This window comes from Tenebrio molitor, chromosome 1, assembly GCF_963966145.1.
Source record: "Tenebrio molitor chromosome 1, icTenMoli1.1, whole genome shotgun sequence".
NCBI lineage: Eukaryota > Metazoa > Arthropoda > Insecta > Coleoptera > Tenebrionidae > Tenebrio > Tenebrio molitor.
This window is the reverse complement of record NC_091046.1, coordinates 21,351,484-21,371,103: the sequence shown is the minus strand read 5'-3', so window position 1 is coordinate 21,371,103 and position 19,620 is coordinate 21,351,484. Positions and strand designations below refer to the sequence as shown.

The window sequence follows — 19,620 nt, the reverse complement described above, 5'->3', positions numbered from 1 at the left end:
ATCAGGCTAAGAGCTTTAGTAACGATATTGAATTCTTTTCCTTTCCAAAAGACAATGTAGTAAGAAAATTGTAGGTTATTTCTTGTTATCGTCGTGACTTTTTTAATGCAAATAATGCAATGCAAGGGTATATACAAAACATTTCTCCGAAGAAGATTATGAAAGAAACTTGTAATATGAATTGCTCAATTAGGTATTTGCATAAAAGAGGACGGAAGTTAAAATTTCGGCGCAAATGAGTTCCTCCAAATTCAGGTACCAAGGTAGCCGTCAGGTCAGGTAGCGAAATGTAGAGGATTAGGTTTCAGGGACGGGCTAATTACACGAAAATGACACGGCAAAGCGGGCGTAGACCAATTGGGCCAACGCTACGGGCCGTCCCTAATGTCAGAGTCGGAGTTGGGCCAAATATGCCCAGCCAGGGGATTAAGAACCCTGTCACCGACTTAGACAATTATAGGAAAAGATGAGCCCTTATAACGAAGGTTGTCGTAAAAGTAGTAAGTAACCGAACCCCAATGATCCGCAGGTAGTACAAGTCTTGAATCGTCTTGAACTGAATCAAGAAACAGAGTCGTAATTCCAATTTTGCTTCCTTTTAACATTAGTCGTCGGTGAAGTTTTTTTCTTTGACAATTTCTTCATTTTTCAGTTATTTGTACGGTAACAGAAATGCAATGAAATAGTACAGGGTGCCCATTTTATCTCTTCCCGCCTTACGGTTTAGCAATAGGCAACACATAATACATTGCACAGATATCTTGGTGAAAATGATTTATTTTTATAATAAGAAACATAGTTAGCCAAAGTGAAACATTTAATATGCCACAAAGTGACTTAACGCATAACCTAATAGCTTAAACAAGAGTTCCTCTATTAAACAGCAAAAGAGTAATTTAGAGCAACTTCGTTCTCCATTGTAGTAACTGTTCGACGCTTAGCTCTTTTTTTCTTGAATTTCCCATGTTCTCTTAACGTTATTTCAAGATTCCTGAAGACGTGATTTCTAGGAGTTCTTCTGTTGGGATAGCGTCTAGCGTAAAGTCGGATTGCTGCTTCATAATTCCCCAGAGATTCTCCTAGTATGAGCAACATATCCACTTTTTCGGAATTAGAGGACATTTTTTTAGAATTTATAACTCATACAACTATTTCCAAATTTTTTAAGTATTTGATGACTGATGTCATCCATGACGGTAATATTCAATGCAACCTTTTGAAAATTTTCAAAAACATTTTTTTTAAATATAGCAATCTACGAAAAGTAAATTGTGTTGCCTATTTTGTAGTTTTAAGGCGGGAACCGATAAAATGGGCACAGTGTATATTGTATATCAAGAGTTGAAAATGAAAGAATTTTCAACGCGTGGTAACACGATATTTTTCCGACCACAAAAAAAAAACGCTAATATACCCCATATAATTTTTGTTACACCACTTTCAAAGAAATTAGGAATTAAACATTTTTATTAAGAACAACTAATTACCTACAAGCTTGGCCCAGTAGGCCCATGGGATTAAGTTGACCGTTTACTTGACATTACTCGACGCAGGTAGGTTGGCCCAACTGGCCGACTCCGGGCAAAACAGGTACTCTTCAAAGTATTTATTCTTTTTCAAAATGAAACACAAAATGTTCAAATATGTTTATTGAATATACAAATTAAATTTTATTATAATACAAAACTGCTTTCATATAGCGTGTTTTTCCATCTTGCATTACACTAGCTTTAAAAAAAATTGCACAATTAATAATCAATAAGGGGTTTCCTTTTTCAGTGTAAATAACTTTTTGATCTTTCATTGTACGCAGAGACAGAATGTTAACTTCTCATCAGAAAAATTGATACTAAGTGTTGTATACTTAGTGGTACCTACCTTATTGAAAATCTTGGAAAAAATACTTAATTTACTGAATTTTAACTGGTGGCTAATGACCAGTCCGGATGGACCGCCGCCGCCGGTCTCTAATCCGATTACAGGTACTTGGAGGAATTCGTTTGCTGATAAGGATCAGTCGACATCGACACGTCGACAATACGTCATCAATGTCATCAATGTCATCAAATGTCATCATCATCAATGTCGACAATGTCGATAAAACGTCGACACTGCGTCAACAATATCGACAATGTCGGAAATTGTAATAATGTGAGGTTATGTATGACTTAAATCTCACATGCACTGTCGTATATATGTATGCCAACAGTTTATTGTAAAACATTCGCAATTATTTCAAATTCGAAATGTCTATGAAAATCTGACATTTTAGTTGGCAATCAATCTTGTGATTTGGCATAATAAATCTATTTTAGGTTATAATTGAATTGTACTAAATCAATTACGGAATTGAGAACAAGACGAATATTTAATAACGAAAAGTCATATGCCGAGACCTGACGCCAAACTAACAAAAAAATATCTTGGCCTGCTGCGTGTTTAAATCAATCGTGAACAGCTAATACAATTGCTCCTACTCGTACTTCATATTAGCTGTGCTAATTGAGCTGTAATTTTAAATGTTAGCGATAAGTGTCATAGGTAGACAGGCAACTATGTAAATACGGAAGCTTTGTGCGGGTGCCGGGTGGCATCAGAAAACAACTAGTTGAAAGCCGTCAAAGGGTCTGCAAATTGTTTTCTTGGCATTGCATCAAAATTTAAAACGTAAATTTGCAAACATCTTTTAGGATATTTATGTGACTCTGAAGGCCAGACTAATAAACCGATGGGACACCAGATGAAGATGTTGGTACCGATCGTTTCATTGTAATTTTACCCTAAAAATGTTTTACCATGGGTCATTTTTGTCTCATTCATAATTCTTGTCAAATCAGGTAGAAACTCCCAACGAACAGTCATTTCCACAATTACAGGGATCGTTCTTAGTAAATTCAGTTTAATTGTAATACTTTGGGAAATACACCTACACAATGCCGCTCCCTATATGTGGTGAATATTATAGTTTTATTAGATCGGCCTTCAGAGTCAGATAAATATCCTATATTTTGAAAGTGTGCAGCATATCTGCTGCACTGCTAAACATTGGATACAAAGTGTCATACTCGGCATTGAAATGTTTATTAAAGGCCTTGTTTGGGTGGGTGCTGTTTACAACAATTTGGAGCGTTAAAGGGTGCAATTTTTTGAAGCTGCCAGATGTTCGGTTTTGCCTTGAAATTTTCTACCTAACTCGGTCCCGACCAGCCGCAGTCCCGTAGCGAAAACTTTTCTAATATGTAATATAATTTTAAAACATAACGGTAAAAATTAATTTCGTATTTGGTTTCATAAATGATAGGTAATTGTATAAATTTGGCGCATATAAATGATCGTTGAGGGAGTCATCTGATGTCATAGAGGCCGATTTCAAGTTGAGTTGCAACTTGTATTGTCATGGTAACGGCACAAAATTGCAAGTTTGAGAAAGATGACGCATATTAGTAATTAATGTGTAGGACAAAGATAGCTACACATTTGCGCTGCACCACCTATTTGTCACCCTGACTTGAAATCGGGCTCCAAGTCAATAAAGGTGATTTTTGCAAATCAAGGTAGTGTGGCTTCTCGTTGTTCTCTTGTTTATTTAGCGATATTATAGCTGAGAGCAATCCTCCTTATTGACCAACCGTACTTAGCTTTAGCATTATTTCCAACTTAAACAAATTGTTAATGCGGACCATGTTCGATTTGATTGTTTTGGATTTTTTTTTTGACAAGTGTCAAATTTAAAACTACATTTACAACCGGTTGCAATAAATTAAATATTAAATATGTATTAGCGAAAATCTGCAGCAAGACTTGTCCCACTTTATTTTAAATTTTATCCAAACTGTATGCGTTGATAATAATCAGACATTCCTATTTATCGCAAAAAGGCTTCTACAAAGTAGTTGATGTTCGTTAACATGACATAACCTAACTATATTTTTCAGAATTGAATTTACATGTTTTGAAATTCTGAATGCAATTAAAACTTTAATTATCGGAATCTCGACATTGTTGACATTGTCGACATTGTTGACAGCTTCCAATTTCTCGACATCTAGCTAATTGTCGACGCGTCGACAATGACATAGTCGACACAGCCATTGCCATCTAGAACACAAAGCCTTAAGGCAGCAATTGTTTTTGATCGTGACGTCACAGTAAAGGCTTCATCGAAAAACGCATTAAACCTCCAGAATTTAATAAAAACAGTAAAATTTTTGGTTAGAACTCTTTTTTTTAGTAGAACGATGTGTTTAGGCTTTACAATTACTGCCTCGTGGAGTTAAATGCCATTAATGACGCGAAAATTGTCATTTACAAGTGAGGTTAAGTTTGTGTATTTATTGTTTTTTCGTAATTTTTACTTTGTGAATCATTTAAATAACACCAAATCACAACAAATGCTTCATACATCTTAATTATATGTGTAGCAAATATAGTTTCAACTAAATTGCCCTTACAACGACTTGTAATCACGAAAATGTTGATAGGGTATAAAAATACTTCCCAGGTTTCAACGTCTCTTGCGACGTTCGATGAACAGTAAATACCCTGGTATCAACTGAAACTATTATATACACTTGCCACCAAGCTTTTGCTTATCTCACAATTTTCCATAAGAATGATTAAAACACCGTATTTGATACTTTCTGAAAATGTAAACAAATGTCAAATTTTGACGTTTGGCCTTCCTCGTGACGTCACACGCTGTCTGGCTTAAGGCCTGGAGTTCGAGATGGCAATGACACAGCCCATCCCTGATAAGGATCAAAAAGATAGAGACCTGCAAAAATTTGACCGCGTGGAGGAACTCATTTGTCACCTAAAATCTGTACCCGCTTTTCTTCTTCCAAAAGGCAAAACGTAAAAAAGTGAAAATAATTCAAGAGAAGGAAGAACTAAAAAGAGAGAGTCGAGAAAGAGAGTTAAAGAAATTATTGAAATGGACGAGTAAGTATCAGGTGTTTTTTTAAATTTCAGCTCATAGTAGGCGTTGAAAAGTCGATTGTGCGTAACGCACCGCTAAGCGACCGTTCGCAATACCATTCGCATGTTGCTGATTTGCGCACACGCAACTTTGCGAATGACCTCAAATAAAGCCCCCCAGAATGGGTAAACCCAACATAAAACTTTGAACTATTATTTTCTTTATCTAGAAAGACATGAAAGAATCGGTAGCTTGTTGTAAGGGGTTGATGGGCCCTAAATCAGAAAAAGGATCATTTTGTGGTTGAATGTAATACAAAAGCTATTGTTGTGACATCTATTGAAGACTGGTAGTACTTTAGGCTGAAGAAATAATTTTTCAAAAATTATACAAATCGTCGTAAATGTTAGGAAATGATACACTAACGCCTCACACGGAAATTTTAGTAATTACTACCTAGTTTCAAAGTTTCGTTCTTGAAATTAAACTGAAAATCGAAATTCATCTAATTCAGAAAAATTGAGCGGGTTTACTGCCAATTACATATGTACATTTAAATCTGTTATCTAAAACTACTTACCATCTTCCATAGTTTGGATAGGAACAGTTTCTGACAGCGGTCCAGTACCGACTTCGTTAAAAGCTTGAACAACAATTGTATACCTCGTATATTTTTCAAGACCACCTAATAAAAGTTCTCCACCATCTTCTCCATCTCCCATTACTGTGGTAAAATTAAAAGCTCCCATGGTAGCTGTGCGGTACCCCACATTAAAACCCTGAATTTCCCCGTGACGCAATTCAGGAGATGGTGGTATCCAGGTAACAATAACCTCTGTCGAAGAAAGTGAACGAACAGACAGATTTAAAGGTGCGCCAGCTGGTCTTTGTGGTTCGGTCCTTATTATAAGTTCTGAACTTGGTGGACTTTTACCAGCAGGTCCGACAGCAATCACACGAAATGTATACTTTGTAGCAGGATTTAAGTCTTCTATCAAAGCAGCGAGGGACATTGGTGATTCAGTTAAATCAACTTGATTCCAGTTACCTAAAACAAACGTTAAATACAAAGAAAATGGATATAATATATTTTTCAAATTCTACTGATCTTTTGTATTCAACACTGGTGAGATTATTTGCGCACAGAGAACTTGATAATACGGTGGATCCCTATTTTGCCGGTTCGATATTTTGCGTGATATTGTGTAATAACTAATAACAGAGTTGGGCGTTAATCATTTTAAGTTAATTGATTCACAACTAATTAAAATAAATTGAAATTAAATTCAATTGTTGTACCTAAGTTAAGCCAAGCCAATTGAAAAGATGTAATCTTCTTGGATAATCTGCTGGCTTCAATTCCTGCACTACTGTGACACGTAAGGGATAAAGATTAAATTTTTGTGTAACATTGTGTGCGTTGTTCCAACAGAGAGGTTAATTTGCTGACTCAATTGTCGGATAGATGTGTTTGGTGCATTTTCCATTGTATCTTGAGCATTAGCAACAATTTCGTTTGTACTCAACTCAAAAAAGACGTTACAGTCGCTAAACACAACTAACATCTGCCAAGGAAAACATCATCCCTTTTTCTCTTCATGTTCTTTCATCAAAAAGTCATAGTCAACTGGATAAACTTTTCATTTGAACACTCGTCATTTGTTACGTAAGTCCACGTATAAGTACCAAGCGACTCAAAAGTCTTTCTATCAAGTGAGCCATGACATTATTATAATTACACCATAAAATAAAAAAATGTGAAATTAAAAATATCAAAGGATACGGACAGACTAATAAAACATATTTTTAATTTTTATTTAAATATGCGCCAAATATGCTGCACCTCAACGGCATTCGTTTCCACTGTGATGACTGACGACCCACTTGCTAGAAAGACTTTTGGATCGCACGGTACTACGGCGGACAAAAAATTATAGCCGTCAATTTCTCTCAATTCAAAATAGTTATTTTTATATTAAGTGCGTGAAGAGAATGTTTTTTGTGCATGAAAAGATCTTTTACGCCGAGACGCAGGTCGAGGCAGTATAAGCCTTTGAATGCACAAAAACATCTTCACGCACGAAATTGAAATTAAAAATTCAAATTTTTGAAGGAACTCTGAAGTTTCAATGCAGTGACCATGTTGCTAGGTAACTAATAAAAAACAGTGCGTGAAGTAAAAAACAGAAATAGTCGTGTGCGTGAAATCTAATTTCACACACTGTTTTGTATGGTTTCTATGGTTTCGATCTTACTAACAATGTAAAAAAAAAATACACGTAAGAAAGTGACCCACTTCATGCACAGATAACTATGCGTGAATGTCAATTTTTTGAATCAATTATAGAAAAAAAAAATTTTGTAAGCCGTACTTTATTGTTACTATGATTTGACATGGCCAACTTCATCTAGCTTCCGCTGCGCTACATACGGCCGTCCCAATACGGGTCTAAAGTTGATTCAGCTAACTTAAAAAAATCGTTTGGTAACTAACCCTATCTGTTGTAAAAATTTTAAAATAAATATTTTTGGGTTGATGTGGAAACCGTGGTTTTTTGTCAGTTTGGGGGAAAAATGTGAACCGGACTTGATACTAGCCTTTCGACTGTTAGAGAAAATTCGAAATTTAAGTAAACCAATTATTATTTTTAATCGCATTAACACCATATATGCAGCTTCTGTTGCTTTCATAGCAGGGTATATTGTAAAAAAATTAAATGAAATATTTCCCTGCGACAATTGTCTCTCTCCTATATGGCCTTTTGCAACCCCTGGTCCACTTTTACGTTCAATTAATCTTCAAAATCGTGGCGGTTTGACTTATCCAAATTATCAGTTTGTAAGTTTTTTTTAAAGAATTGGCAGATATTGCCACCACAGAAATTTTATCATATTTGGCCCAAGAAAATATTTGCAAACAACTCGTAACAATTTTACTTCCACATTTAATTCGTAATTCCCTCTTTATCTGTAACACACATAAAGACAAAATTTGTAAAGTTATTACAGAATTATTGATGAAACAACTTTTAAACAATAGTTGTTCATAAAAAACTGATTCCATAAAAAGAAAATCAATTGCTAATAAACCCATACCTAAGTGGAAAGGTTTTAAAATTATAATACTACGTATCTACCAAAGAGGTACCTACGTACCTACCTACCTATCCACCCATTTAGGTATGTTCTTTAGTTATCACTCCTTTATGCTGTTTAGAATTACCTAAGTTACTTTCGAGTTTTGTTCCTTTTCCATTGTTTTATGTAAATCATGTATTAAATTTAGTTAGGTATATATTTTCCAGTTTTACAAGACTAGAGGTAAGTATTTTCATATTTGGTGGCGGAAACAAAAGATTGAGAAATGTCACAAAAATGTATTGTCAGTGTCAAATTTGTCATAAACGCCGTAAAAAGGAATGTCTAGGTAAATTTAAACTTTCGCGAAATTGATTGAAAAAATAAATTCTAAGGAAACCAATTTTTGTCAGTGGTTCAAAAGGAAAAGTTATTCTCGTATAATCAAACGGATTACAAATTTTGTCTCTAATCCGACGATGAATAACTTTCTTATTGCCAATTTGCTGCATTTCTGTCGAAATCACGAACGTCTTTGAGAAATTTGACACTGACAATACAAATTTGTGACATTTCTCAGTCTCTTGTTTCCGCCATCAAATATGAAAATATCTCTATTACATATTTTCGTTTGGTTTTCATATCTTTTTGAAACTTCATGACACTTGGATAGATACGTCAATCATTGTTATTAACATTTTTCTCCGCTAGTTGGGGCTAGTTACCAAACGATTTTTTGAGGTTAATAGAATCAATTTCAACAATGAAAATTGGCATAATGTTACGGCCGTATGGAGTGCAGCGGAAGCTAGATGAAGTTGGCCATGGATTTGATTACCGTCTTGATTATTATTTTGTCATTTTCTACTACACAGACGTTTACCTCAAGTTATCTATGTACGACTACTCTAATTGAAAGTGGGATACTGTTCCTAAAGATTTATTTACACTTTAAATGAATGTCAAGATAGTGACGGCTATTATTTTTTGGCCGCCATAGTACATGTTAATCACCGGCACAAATCGTAGTGAATAACGCAATTTTTTTTTTTTTTAAATTCTTAGAAACGACTTTTTTTTCATTTCTCCAACCCCTAATTTGACACAATCAGATGGAATATTCTTTTTTTAAAATGCACGGGAAAGTTAAATGTTCGTATGCGATAAAAACTTTACACATTTTTCTCGCAAAAACTGTCAGTTGATTACGATATCACAGTTTTAAAGTTATAAGCAATATAACTTATAACGCAGAGTAAGATCTTTGTGTTCGTTTTGCGAGTTAAAATAATTGTTAGGTAATTTTGATTTTTGTTAAAACTGTGAACTTCACTAATCCAGATTCACATACATTTATGGTTACTTCATATGTACCTAATAATAAGGAAATTTAATTTTTCAATTCAAAATTTTTGAAACTTTGGAAGGTATTGAAAATTGTCTTCGAAACATGTTGAATAACCTTTTGGAAAATGTGATTTTGGCCATGCGACGTGATGTGTTGTATTTAGGTACACGATGGAGCTTAACTATATTGTGCAAGCGCCGTCATAATTTTATTTGATAACAATTTTGAAGTAAAATAGATCGGTGGCTACGAATGCACTTTGCGGTCAGCTTAGTCACGGATTTAAATCTGAGTAATTTCTTTTGTGGAGACATGTAAAACAGTGTACGCATCTCCGGATAATGCCATCGAAGAACTGACTACTTATGTGACGCAAGTGGCCGTAAGTATTCGTGAAAATCCGAATTCAAATTTACAACGTTAAAAACAAACAACCCATCCGAAATTTTCATGCGAACACCCTATATCTAACTTAAATTTTGCTTAAAATTTTATTTCTCTGTAACTGTCCTGTTCTGAAAATTGTTCTGTAAAATTAGGATTTCACTATCACCCTGTTGTCACATTTAAAAATTGATATGTCAAGAACTATCAGTCCAACATTCATACATGGTATATGGATAGAAAATTGATAATCTAATATAGGTACTATTGTTTTCATCATAAAATTCGAATTGTATTCTGATATTTTATTGTTTAGGACCGAATACAAAATAATGGATAATTATTATTATTAAAATTCGTACTAAAGTAGGAATGAGTTTAGGGTTCTAATTCTTGTATTCTTAATTAATCTTAATTTTGAGAAGTATTTTAACCAATAATACAAGTAGCTCTTGAATTGATTTATTGTTGTCATAAAGTCTAAGCCAAATAACTACAGGGTCATTGTAAATGATTGTCCCATCGCAGTTGGCGTTGAAAACCCACACAAATTTTGGATGTGCCCGCCCGCCTTGCAACGTTAGACAAACTACACTGCGCCAAAAAAGTTAGGGATATTGTCGAATTTTTTGAGATATTAAGAAAAATTAAAAAAAAATCACAACAACGTCGTCATGGTAGTTTTCTGTACCAAATCTGCGTAAAAGAACTTCTTTTTTTGTTACACTTTTTACTGAATTCTTTTTCGATGAAATGTTGATCTCAACAGAATAATCATTTATCTCACTTTGTGTGTACTGTACGGTTGTACCGTATTGTTTTTGCCAAATATGAAAAGAAGACCACATCTAAGTGAATTTGAAGTGAATAGGGCTATTGGAATGCTTGAAGGCGGTCCCGCCAAGTAGAAGTAGCCCAAAATTTTTGGGTTAGCCAGAGTATTGTAAGTAAACTGTGGAATCGGTTTGCTGAGACAAATTCTGGTAGATAACGGCCCAGAAGTGGAAGACTGCGAAGTACAACAGCTCGACACGATCGTTATCTGCTTCTAACAAGAGAAGGCACCCTTTCTATCGAGCGTTACAAGCATGAAATGCTGGTGGACCAACAGTTCACGTTCAAACAGTAAGAAATCGATTTAAAGCATTTGGTTTAGACAGTTTTTATCCATACATAGCACCTCTATTAACACCAGCTGATCATGCAGCGTGTTTAGAGTGGACAAGAAAACATAAAAATTGGGTAGTGGAATGGGACTTTGTTCTGGTTGGGGATGAATCACGATTTGGTCTTCATAGCGATAGTGGTCATGTACGAGGTTGGGGGAGATCAAATGAATAGTATTTACAACGATTTATGGAAACTAGAGCACCTTTTCGGGATAAGTCTCTTATGGTGTATGGAGGCGTCTGTGTTGGAGGGCGCATTGATCTCTATGTTTGCCGAAGGACTATGACGGAACACATGTATTGTAATGATATTGTTGACAATATTTTGCCACAATTTCAACCTGCTATTCGTAAAAACTTCGTATATGTGGACGATAACGCTCGTCCGCACAGAACACAATAGGTTTTGGAAACGATAGATTTGCACGGAATTCAATATTTTTAGCTACCTGCAAGATCTCCAGACCTCAACCCCATTGAACACGCCTTGGGATCTTCTTGAAAACGGTCTGACCGACCATTTGCTTTATCCAGAGAATATTCGGGAATTGGGTGAGTTGCTCCCTATTTTGTGGCAACAGATCCCCAGAAGATTGAGAACTTAATTCGAAGTATCTCACGTCGTGTTCGATAAGCTATACGGGTACAAAGACGAAGTACCCGTTATTAGAAATTAGGTATAACAAAAATTATTTAATTTAATTTAATTTAAATTTTATTTAATTTCAAAAATTTGACTTTTTTTTGGTTTCATTCTGTATTGATTTGGCTAAAAATGAATGGAATTAAACATTTGTATTGATTATGTTCCCTTTTCTTCATTTGCTGGTCACATACAACAATATCCTTAATTTTTTTGGCGAAGTGTAGTTGACAGATTTCCACTACCGCCGGTAGCGCCGTCTATCGACGATACTAGTCTCACTCATGTTATGAGGCTTGCGGCACATTCAACTACGTTACCAACGCCTACTGCGATGGGACAATCATTTATAATGACCCTGTACTTATATCTACACTGACACAGGAATTCAATAAAATTTTAACAAAAGCCGAAGGGAACTTACCATCTGTTTCACGAAATTCTATAATGAATTTGAAAACTTCATCGGAATCTCCAGAGTTATGTTGCCATTTTAGATGAACACTAGTACTACTAATCATAACAGCTTCAAGATTCTGTGGACTCATAGGTGGTTCTTGAACTAACAGCTGAACAAGTTGTTGATCTTTACCATACATGTTACTCGCTTGGCAAAAATATGTTCCACTGTCCGTCGCCTGTGTATTAACAATTTGTAATTCAGCTGCTACACCATCTGGTGTTACATCTTGTTTAACGCTTGCTCTATAATTTGACGACGGATTAAGTTCGCTTTTGCCACCGCGTAACCAAATCACACTTATTGGTTTATCCCCATTTACGTCACATTTCAAGAAGGCCGTATCACCTTTTCTAATGGTTACTAGACGAGATGGTGCTGCAAAATATGGTGGTGCTGTAAAATAAATCTTGTTTTATTAATAATTTTACCAACAATTATATTTCATACAATTAACTCTCAGCTGAATAACTTTTCCTATAACAGGACCTATTCCATTTTCAGCTTGACACAAATAATATCCTTCACGATCCTCTTTTACGTGCTGAAGAATTAAAGTACCATTTCCTAATAACCGTGTATACATATGGTCTTTCACTTCTTCATAATCTCCTGATTTAGCAGCTACACAGATACAGAATAAGAAAGACACTATGAAAATATTTTTTTTCTTGACATTGTACATGCATTAACAATCAACTTTAAAAATCATCATATTTTATTGCACGCAGTGCGAGTGGCTTTGTTTTTACGAGTGACTTATGACCGAGAACACACGAGTTCCATACATAATTTTATCCAACGAATCAATTTAACTATTTCTGTTAACAAATTAATTGAATTGATGCTGCTCATAATTCGAAAATCAAATCATTTTATGAGAAGGCCAAGATTCATGTTGCCATAGAAAATTATTAATTTTGTTGTAAATAGTTACACGAAAGAAAAAATCGAAATGGAAGAAACTGATTGATAGTGACTTATGACCTTAACTTACTAGTGGGTTATAATTATAAATCACTAGTGAGTTATAGGGCACTTTACTAGTTTCAAATGATATCAATTATGGCTCAATAACTATTATGAGTTGGATAAAATTATAAATCTCTATGTATCTAGCATCATATTACTTCTCTAGTCCAACTACCTACGAGTATATACTTTAAAATTTCACCTACAGAGAGAGTTAAATTCTACTTGATTGGTTGCCACAGTATTGAAATAGTACCTATAGTCTTTGACAAAACCAAATAACCACCAACACTGCATTCTACCCAGAAAATCAACCGGCATCGTTGTGTACTTAGATTTGATTGGTCTAGCATCCTAGTAATATCAAAATTGCCATTACACATTAGTGTAATTTTGTTTTCCGACGACCACTATGAAAAATGCGTAAATTCGCACAAATAACTATTATTGAAAGTTGGCTATTGCATGCAAATAGCGAACCCGTGTGCAATGAAACTGGTTAGCCAATCAGATACCTTCTAGCCTGTGCGCAATGAAATCATTGCACACAGTTGTAGTAACCATGGCCACCAATGTATGTTTTGTCCGCAGCTCTGTCGAATAATATTTGAAGTTTGAAGGAATACCGAATATTAGCGTTTTTTTTGTGGTCGTCGGAAAAATATCGTGTATACCACGTGTTGAAAATTCGATTACACACTCGTTTGCTTAAGCCACGCGCCTACGGCTTGTGGCTCAATTCTGCAAACTCGTGTGAAATCTTTCATTTTCAACTCTTGATATACAATATACTATTTCATCAACTGAATTCAACAGGTGGTGATTATTTGCGTTTGGCACGGCCTATACCAAAAATCTATCACAAATACAAATTTATGCTTACACCAACTACAGTACCCACCAAAAGTGAAAAAACTTAATATTACTGAATAGTCCAATCAATAGGGAGTTTTACCTTGCAAAAGGTACAGAAAAGTTTATACTTGGCAGGCATCTTCTATCAAGCATATTATTAATATTGTTGAGTTTGCGACCTTGGGGGGTTGCCGCTCGCCCCGCCATACTGGAGAATAGGGGTGCAAAATCACATTTTTGCGATTATTTCATTATCCGTGCGAGATGCCTCTATCTAAGTTATTATAGGAAATGTAGAGCATGTAATTCTCTACATTTTTTGTTCTTTATGTTTTTTTGTCAGATCAATAGTTTCGTAGTTACAGCGTGTAGAAATCGAGAATTTCTTTTATTTTTGTACTTTTTATTCTGTTCCACACCACCACAGAGGTACAGCAATAGGGTGCGTTTTTTTTGACGTGGTGTCCTCAGTGGGCATAGTCCACGATGCAGTAGAAATTTACTGTTTTACTCTTTTTGATCTCTTCGTAACGTAGGCGGACCCGAATGATCTAGATCGAACGGTATAGATGAGCTGAATTCATCAGAGTTTATGAATTCGGGAATTCCTCTTGAGAATTTTCCTCTTGTTCCTCAGGGTCATCATCATCATCATCAAGATCATCTGGCGTTTGCCAAAATAGAAATTCATTGATTTCAGGTATTTGTTCGTCTTGATCTTCAGATTCTGGAACGTCTGTGATTATTTCATTATCCGTGCGAGATACGTATATCTAACTACTTACAAAAAATGTAAAACATACAATTCTCTACAATTTTTGTTCTTTACGTTTTTTTTTGTCAGATCAATAGTTTCGTAGTTACAGCCTGTAGAAATCGAGCATTTATTGTTTGTCCGTCTACGGGCATATCGGACTCCAACGTGTATACTAATGAAACAGGTAAACGCCAAATGATCCTGATGATGATGATGATGACCCTGAGAAACAAGAGGAAAATTCTCAAGAGGAATTCCCGAATTCATAAACTCTGATGAATTCAGCTCATCTATACCGATCGATCCAGATCATTTGGATCCGTCTACGTTACAAATAGATCAAAAAGAGTAAAACAGTAAATTTCTACTGCATCGTGGACTATGCCCACCGGGGACACTACGTAAAAAAAACGCACCCTATTGCTCTACCTCTGTAGTGGTGTGGAATAGTATTTTACAGTAGAAGTCCGTTAGGATAGCCTTTACTGCCGAGCCAGAAATTTTGTGAGACGAGCTCGCAGAGCGAGTCGAATAATACTGGCAAGGCTGTAAAGGCCCTAACGGACGTGTATTGTACAATAGTTTTTGTAATATCTCTACGATTCGTTCACAATTATTTTTTTAAAATACATTTTTTTCAACGCCATCGAAAAAACTGAATGATTAATAAGTGTGCGGACGACGTCGTCATGTCGACCGTTGTTTGTGAAAAAAAATTGTTTCAATGTTGTTTGTCAGATTTGTTCAACGCTTAACTTTCCGTTGAAAATAAGTGAATGAAATCAATAAAAAACCGCAAGCAAGATATTCCCGATGTCCTGAAGTGAGGTCACCGTTATTGCCTGCAAAATCGCGCTTGTGTTAGTGAAGCATCATCTTCGATCTTGTCTCCATTTGCTGCTGTTTGTCAGACTTGTTCAACACTTAACTTTCCGTTGAAAATAAACGACTGAAATCAATAAAAAATCGCGATCGAGATATTCCCGATGTCCGGATGGCCGCAGAGCAAGTGAGGTCATCGTTATTCCCTGCAAAATCGCGCTTGTGTCGGTATTAAAATTCTGAAGCATCATCTTCGATCTCGTCTACAGCTGCTAGTGACTTACGGATTTCGATTAATTCAAGGTGTGTCCCATAACATTAAACATTAATCATTGTACCAATTGTAAAAAAGTTGAAAAATAAAGTTTAGATCTACGTTGCTATAGTTATTTGGTCATTCATAACGGCCGCTCCCGCTCATAACGGACACCCTTAACGGACTCCGGCCGTTATGAGGTTGTTTACATGGTGACAAACAGTCCGGATATCCACCTTTAACAACTAGATATTACAAAAAAGAATAAAAAGTACAAAAAGAATAGAAATTCTCGATTTCTACACGCTGTAACTACGAAACTATTGATTTGACAAAAAAAACATAAACAACAAAAAATGTAGAGAATTATACGCTCTACATTTTCTACTTAGATAGACGTATCTCGCACGGATAATGAAATAATCGCAGAAATGTGATTTTCCACCCCTATTCTCCAGTATGGCGGGGCGAGCGGCAACCCCCCAAGGTCGCAAACTCGGCAATATTAATAATATGCCTAATAGAAGATACCTGCCAAGTATAAACTTTTCTGTACTTTTTGCAAGGTGGAGCCATTTTTATGTCTCTATTGACAGGACTAGAATACATATACAACACTTTGCGCATATACTTATACAAATAAGATGTAGGAAGACATAAAGAAATGATTGAAATAACCATAACTACTATTGTTAACTCATAACTGCTGCTTGTGTCTGTTTCAAAATACTCAATACAATAAATTAAGTACATTTTAGAACTTATTACTTTATTATTAATTACTTATTAACTTATTTAATTTTTCAAACATTCGTTTCGTAATTAACTTTTTTTTTGTTTTAATAAATTTTCTACAGCCTTGGGCAAGCCATTTGAAAAGAGACATTTGTTTTGGCTTAGAAACTTTTATAAACTTAGCTTTATGCTTGATATCACAATCCTACTAAACTTTCAATGGTATTTTACAATTTATCTTGTTTTAGGAGACGTCTAACTGTTTTATATTTTCAGTTTGATTAAAATTGTCAGGGATAATATAATAAGTGGTGCGCTTATTATCGATATTTTTTTTTTATGTTACGAATGCCAGTCCCAACGACGAAAATATAACGAGTGCGAAGCACGAGTTGTATTTTCCAAAGAATGGAGCTGGCATGAGTTGACATTTGTAAACAAATTATCGATTCTTAAGCGTACCACGAATTATATTTAGGAAGAGAATACAGGGTCTATCAGAACTGGCGGACCAAAATAATACGGTGAATTCATCATCTTCTGGGAATAATAGGAAAAATGTTCAAAAAATCTTAAATCTTAAATAGTGATTAGGAAAGAAGCAATTTAAACTGAATAATCGTGTTGTTGATGTTAAGTTACCTATAAATTAGTTTTCCTGCTTTATTTGTAACTATGGATGCATTTCAAATGATGCATATGCATTGTTGGGTATCCGCATTGTTTGTGCAATGACGGACGTTTTTAGGTTATAGTATTTCTGCTAGGACGTTCCCTATTGGGAAAACGAACTGCGTACTCTTGAGCAGCAACTGTGGCACTCTCATTACACTGTCCATATAAGACAAGCATATCAAAATATTCTGAAGAAGTAAACATAAAGCGTCTTTAATGACTTTTGTAATTGTCAGAAATAATTTATCATGACGGTAGCTCGGTGGCCGCATGGCTGTCGGAGACAGTGCTCCGAGGTCGCGGTCCCGGCGCTAGTGGGTTCGAATCCCACCGAAGGGGGAGGATTTTTTCGAAGGAAGGAAACTCCGCCGGGCCATGGATGTGTGTGTATGTCTAGTAGGGGCTGACGGTAGGGTGGTGGAAGGAAGAGCGACACTCTCCCGACACCACCGCGAGGTCAGCAGGGTTCAAATCCCAGGCCGGATGGCCTCCCATGGATGTTGTGTGTTGTGATATTCGTGTTGTGTCGTCCAGAAAAAGGAGAGGAGAGAGGGTGGGCGTAGGTAGCCGGGGAAAGTACCCCGGAGCCCCGCCGCACCACAAAGGAAAAAAGAAACCAAGCCGACCGTAAAAGGTACCTGATAGGCCTGTTAGGTGAAAGGGGAAAGGCAAAAAAAAAAAAATAATTTATCATGACATAATATTCAATTATTGTCTTTGCAACAATCAAATTTCTTTCGATAGTTACTAATATAATTTTTTAAGGTAATTTTATATCTACACGCGATTGGTCAATTAAAAACGTTCTTATTTTAAAATCCAATAAAGATGGATTTTTAAAAATATTATTCCTATTATTCCCAGAAGATGATGATTTTACCGTATTATTTTGGTCCGCCAGTTCTGAAAGACCCTGTATAATAAATTGAAATAAGGACCATAAATGCACATTAATTTAAGCAAAAAAGCTTTATGTAATTTATTGTTTATTGCAGAATTAATGCCACTCATTGATGTTTCACCCCAACGAGTCATTATATACTTTTTCTTTCTGGAAATGCTCGTAACACACTTAAAAAATGTATCTGACGTTTGTCTGATTTTTCTAAATTATCTTATTTGACAAGTGAAACAAACGCAAGTTAGCTAATACCTAATCGATAATATAGTTAGTCGCTTATTGTCACTACGGTACAAGGTCCTATTGGTCAATATTTTAAATTTAAGAAGCAAGGATTGACTCAATATTCAATGTATTATATTCTCTAGATAATCAATTATTATGACTGATTAATTATTCTGATTAAGCGAATTTACACCTCGAATTATTATTGTACATTATCCTCTCTCTTCACGTGATTAAATGATAATACGGGGTCATTATAAATGTCTGTAACAACTAGTAGGCGTAGCGGCGCACCTAAAGCATAGCGCACAGCCACCTACGCTTTAACTTCCGTCTTTATTTTGTTTATTAGTTTCTGAGGCGATCCATAAGCAAAAAATATAAAAATTAATTAAATTTAATTAAATTAAAAAATTAAAAATTTAAAAGTGTTGTAAAAAAACACCCCCTTAAAACTACCCCGAGCATCTGAGATTTATTTCATTATTTTTTCCGGATTTCATGATGAATTTGTAGGTCATTGAAACAAAAATCAGAATTTTGGCCACTTTTTTTTATTTTCGGACCACTGTGCTACGATGGGACAATCATTTATAATGACCCTGTACAAAATAATCAATATAATGTTATGAAGAAGAAAACTTCTGAAAATATATGGCGTAGCTTTTTTCATAATGAACGATGATGAAGAGAGGTTTTTCTGAAAGAGGATTTTGTCATAAATAGTTTGTTCTCGAATGGAATAGTACATTCTTCAACGAGCGTATAAGGATGGCTATTATTTGATACAATTTATCGCAAATTTGTCTGACGCTGCCGATATTGTACAGTAAAATATTTTATCCAATTTTACCTTATAAAGTCATGTTTAAATACTTAGATACAGGGGATAAAAGCACTTGTTTAATGAATAATCGAATAAAATTTTAATTGCTCTAGCAATTTATTTCGCTAGCGGTTTAAAAATGTCAAGTAAATGTCAAAGAAAATAAATAAAAATGTATTAAACAATAATTATACATACATTACAGGTATTGGGAAGCAATTGTTCATAATTGTATCATCCATTTTCTAGATTTTCACCTTCTACACGTGTATACGCCGTAAATACCTAATTTTATTAGAAGTAATATTGGATAAAATAATTCACTGTCACACCGATTTTTTTTTTCATGTCAATAAAGCCATGGCAACAAAAAATCACACTCAGCGACTCGACAGTCATAGATGATTAGTGACACAAGCTTCGGACTTGATTTAAAAAAAATTACACTCAAATTGGAGAGGTTTATTAGTGTAAAATTGGATAAACAGTTGTATTATACTCACGGGCTAAATGAATGTTTAACTTGCGATGTTAACGCGCTTGCGGCTTCGCCGCTCGCGCTGTTAAACGCATCGCTCGTTAAACATTCATTTAGC

The 19,620-nt window shown here is 35.2% G+C and overlaps 1 protein-coding gene across 17 annotated transcripts in view; it reads right to left on the bottom strand.

Moving 5' to 3' along the window:
* The window catches only part of Dscam2 (Down syndrome cell adhesion molecule 2), a 431,544-nt gene that overhangs the window by 174,872 nt on the left and 237,052 nt on the right, over positions 1-19,620 (bottom strand). For 14 of the 17 annotated variants that reach the window (XR_011156457.1, XR_011156456.1, XR_011156459.1 and 11 more), the window contains 3 exons: positions 12,451-12,624; positions 11,965-12,396; positions 5,499-5,966 (listed from right to left, as the gene is read on the bottom strand). The exons of 2 other annotated variants lie outside the window; for them this stretch is intronic. Coding sequence is in view for 10 of the 15 variants with exons in the window: in XM_069036617.1 (XP_068892718.1) it covers positions 5,499-5,966; positions 11,965-12,396; positions 12,451-12,624 (1,074 nt within the window). In the remaining 5 variants the exon portion in view is untranslated. Of the gene's footprint in view, positions 1-5,498; positions 5,967-11,964; positions 12,397-12,450; positions 12,625-19,620 lie in introns of those variants that run through there. One more of the 17 variants, XR_011156461.1, reaches the window with a different exon arrangement.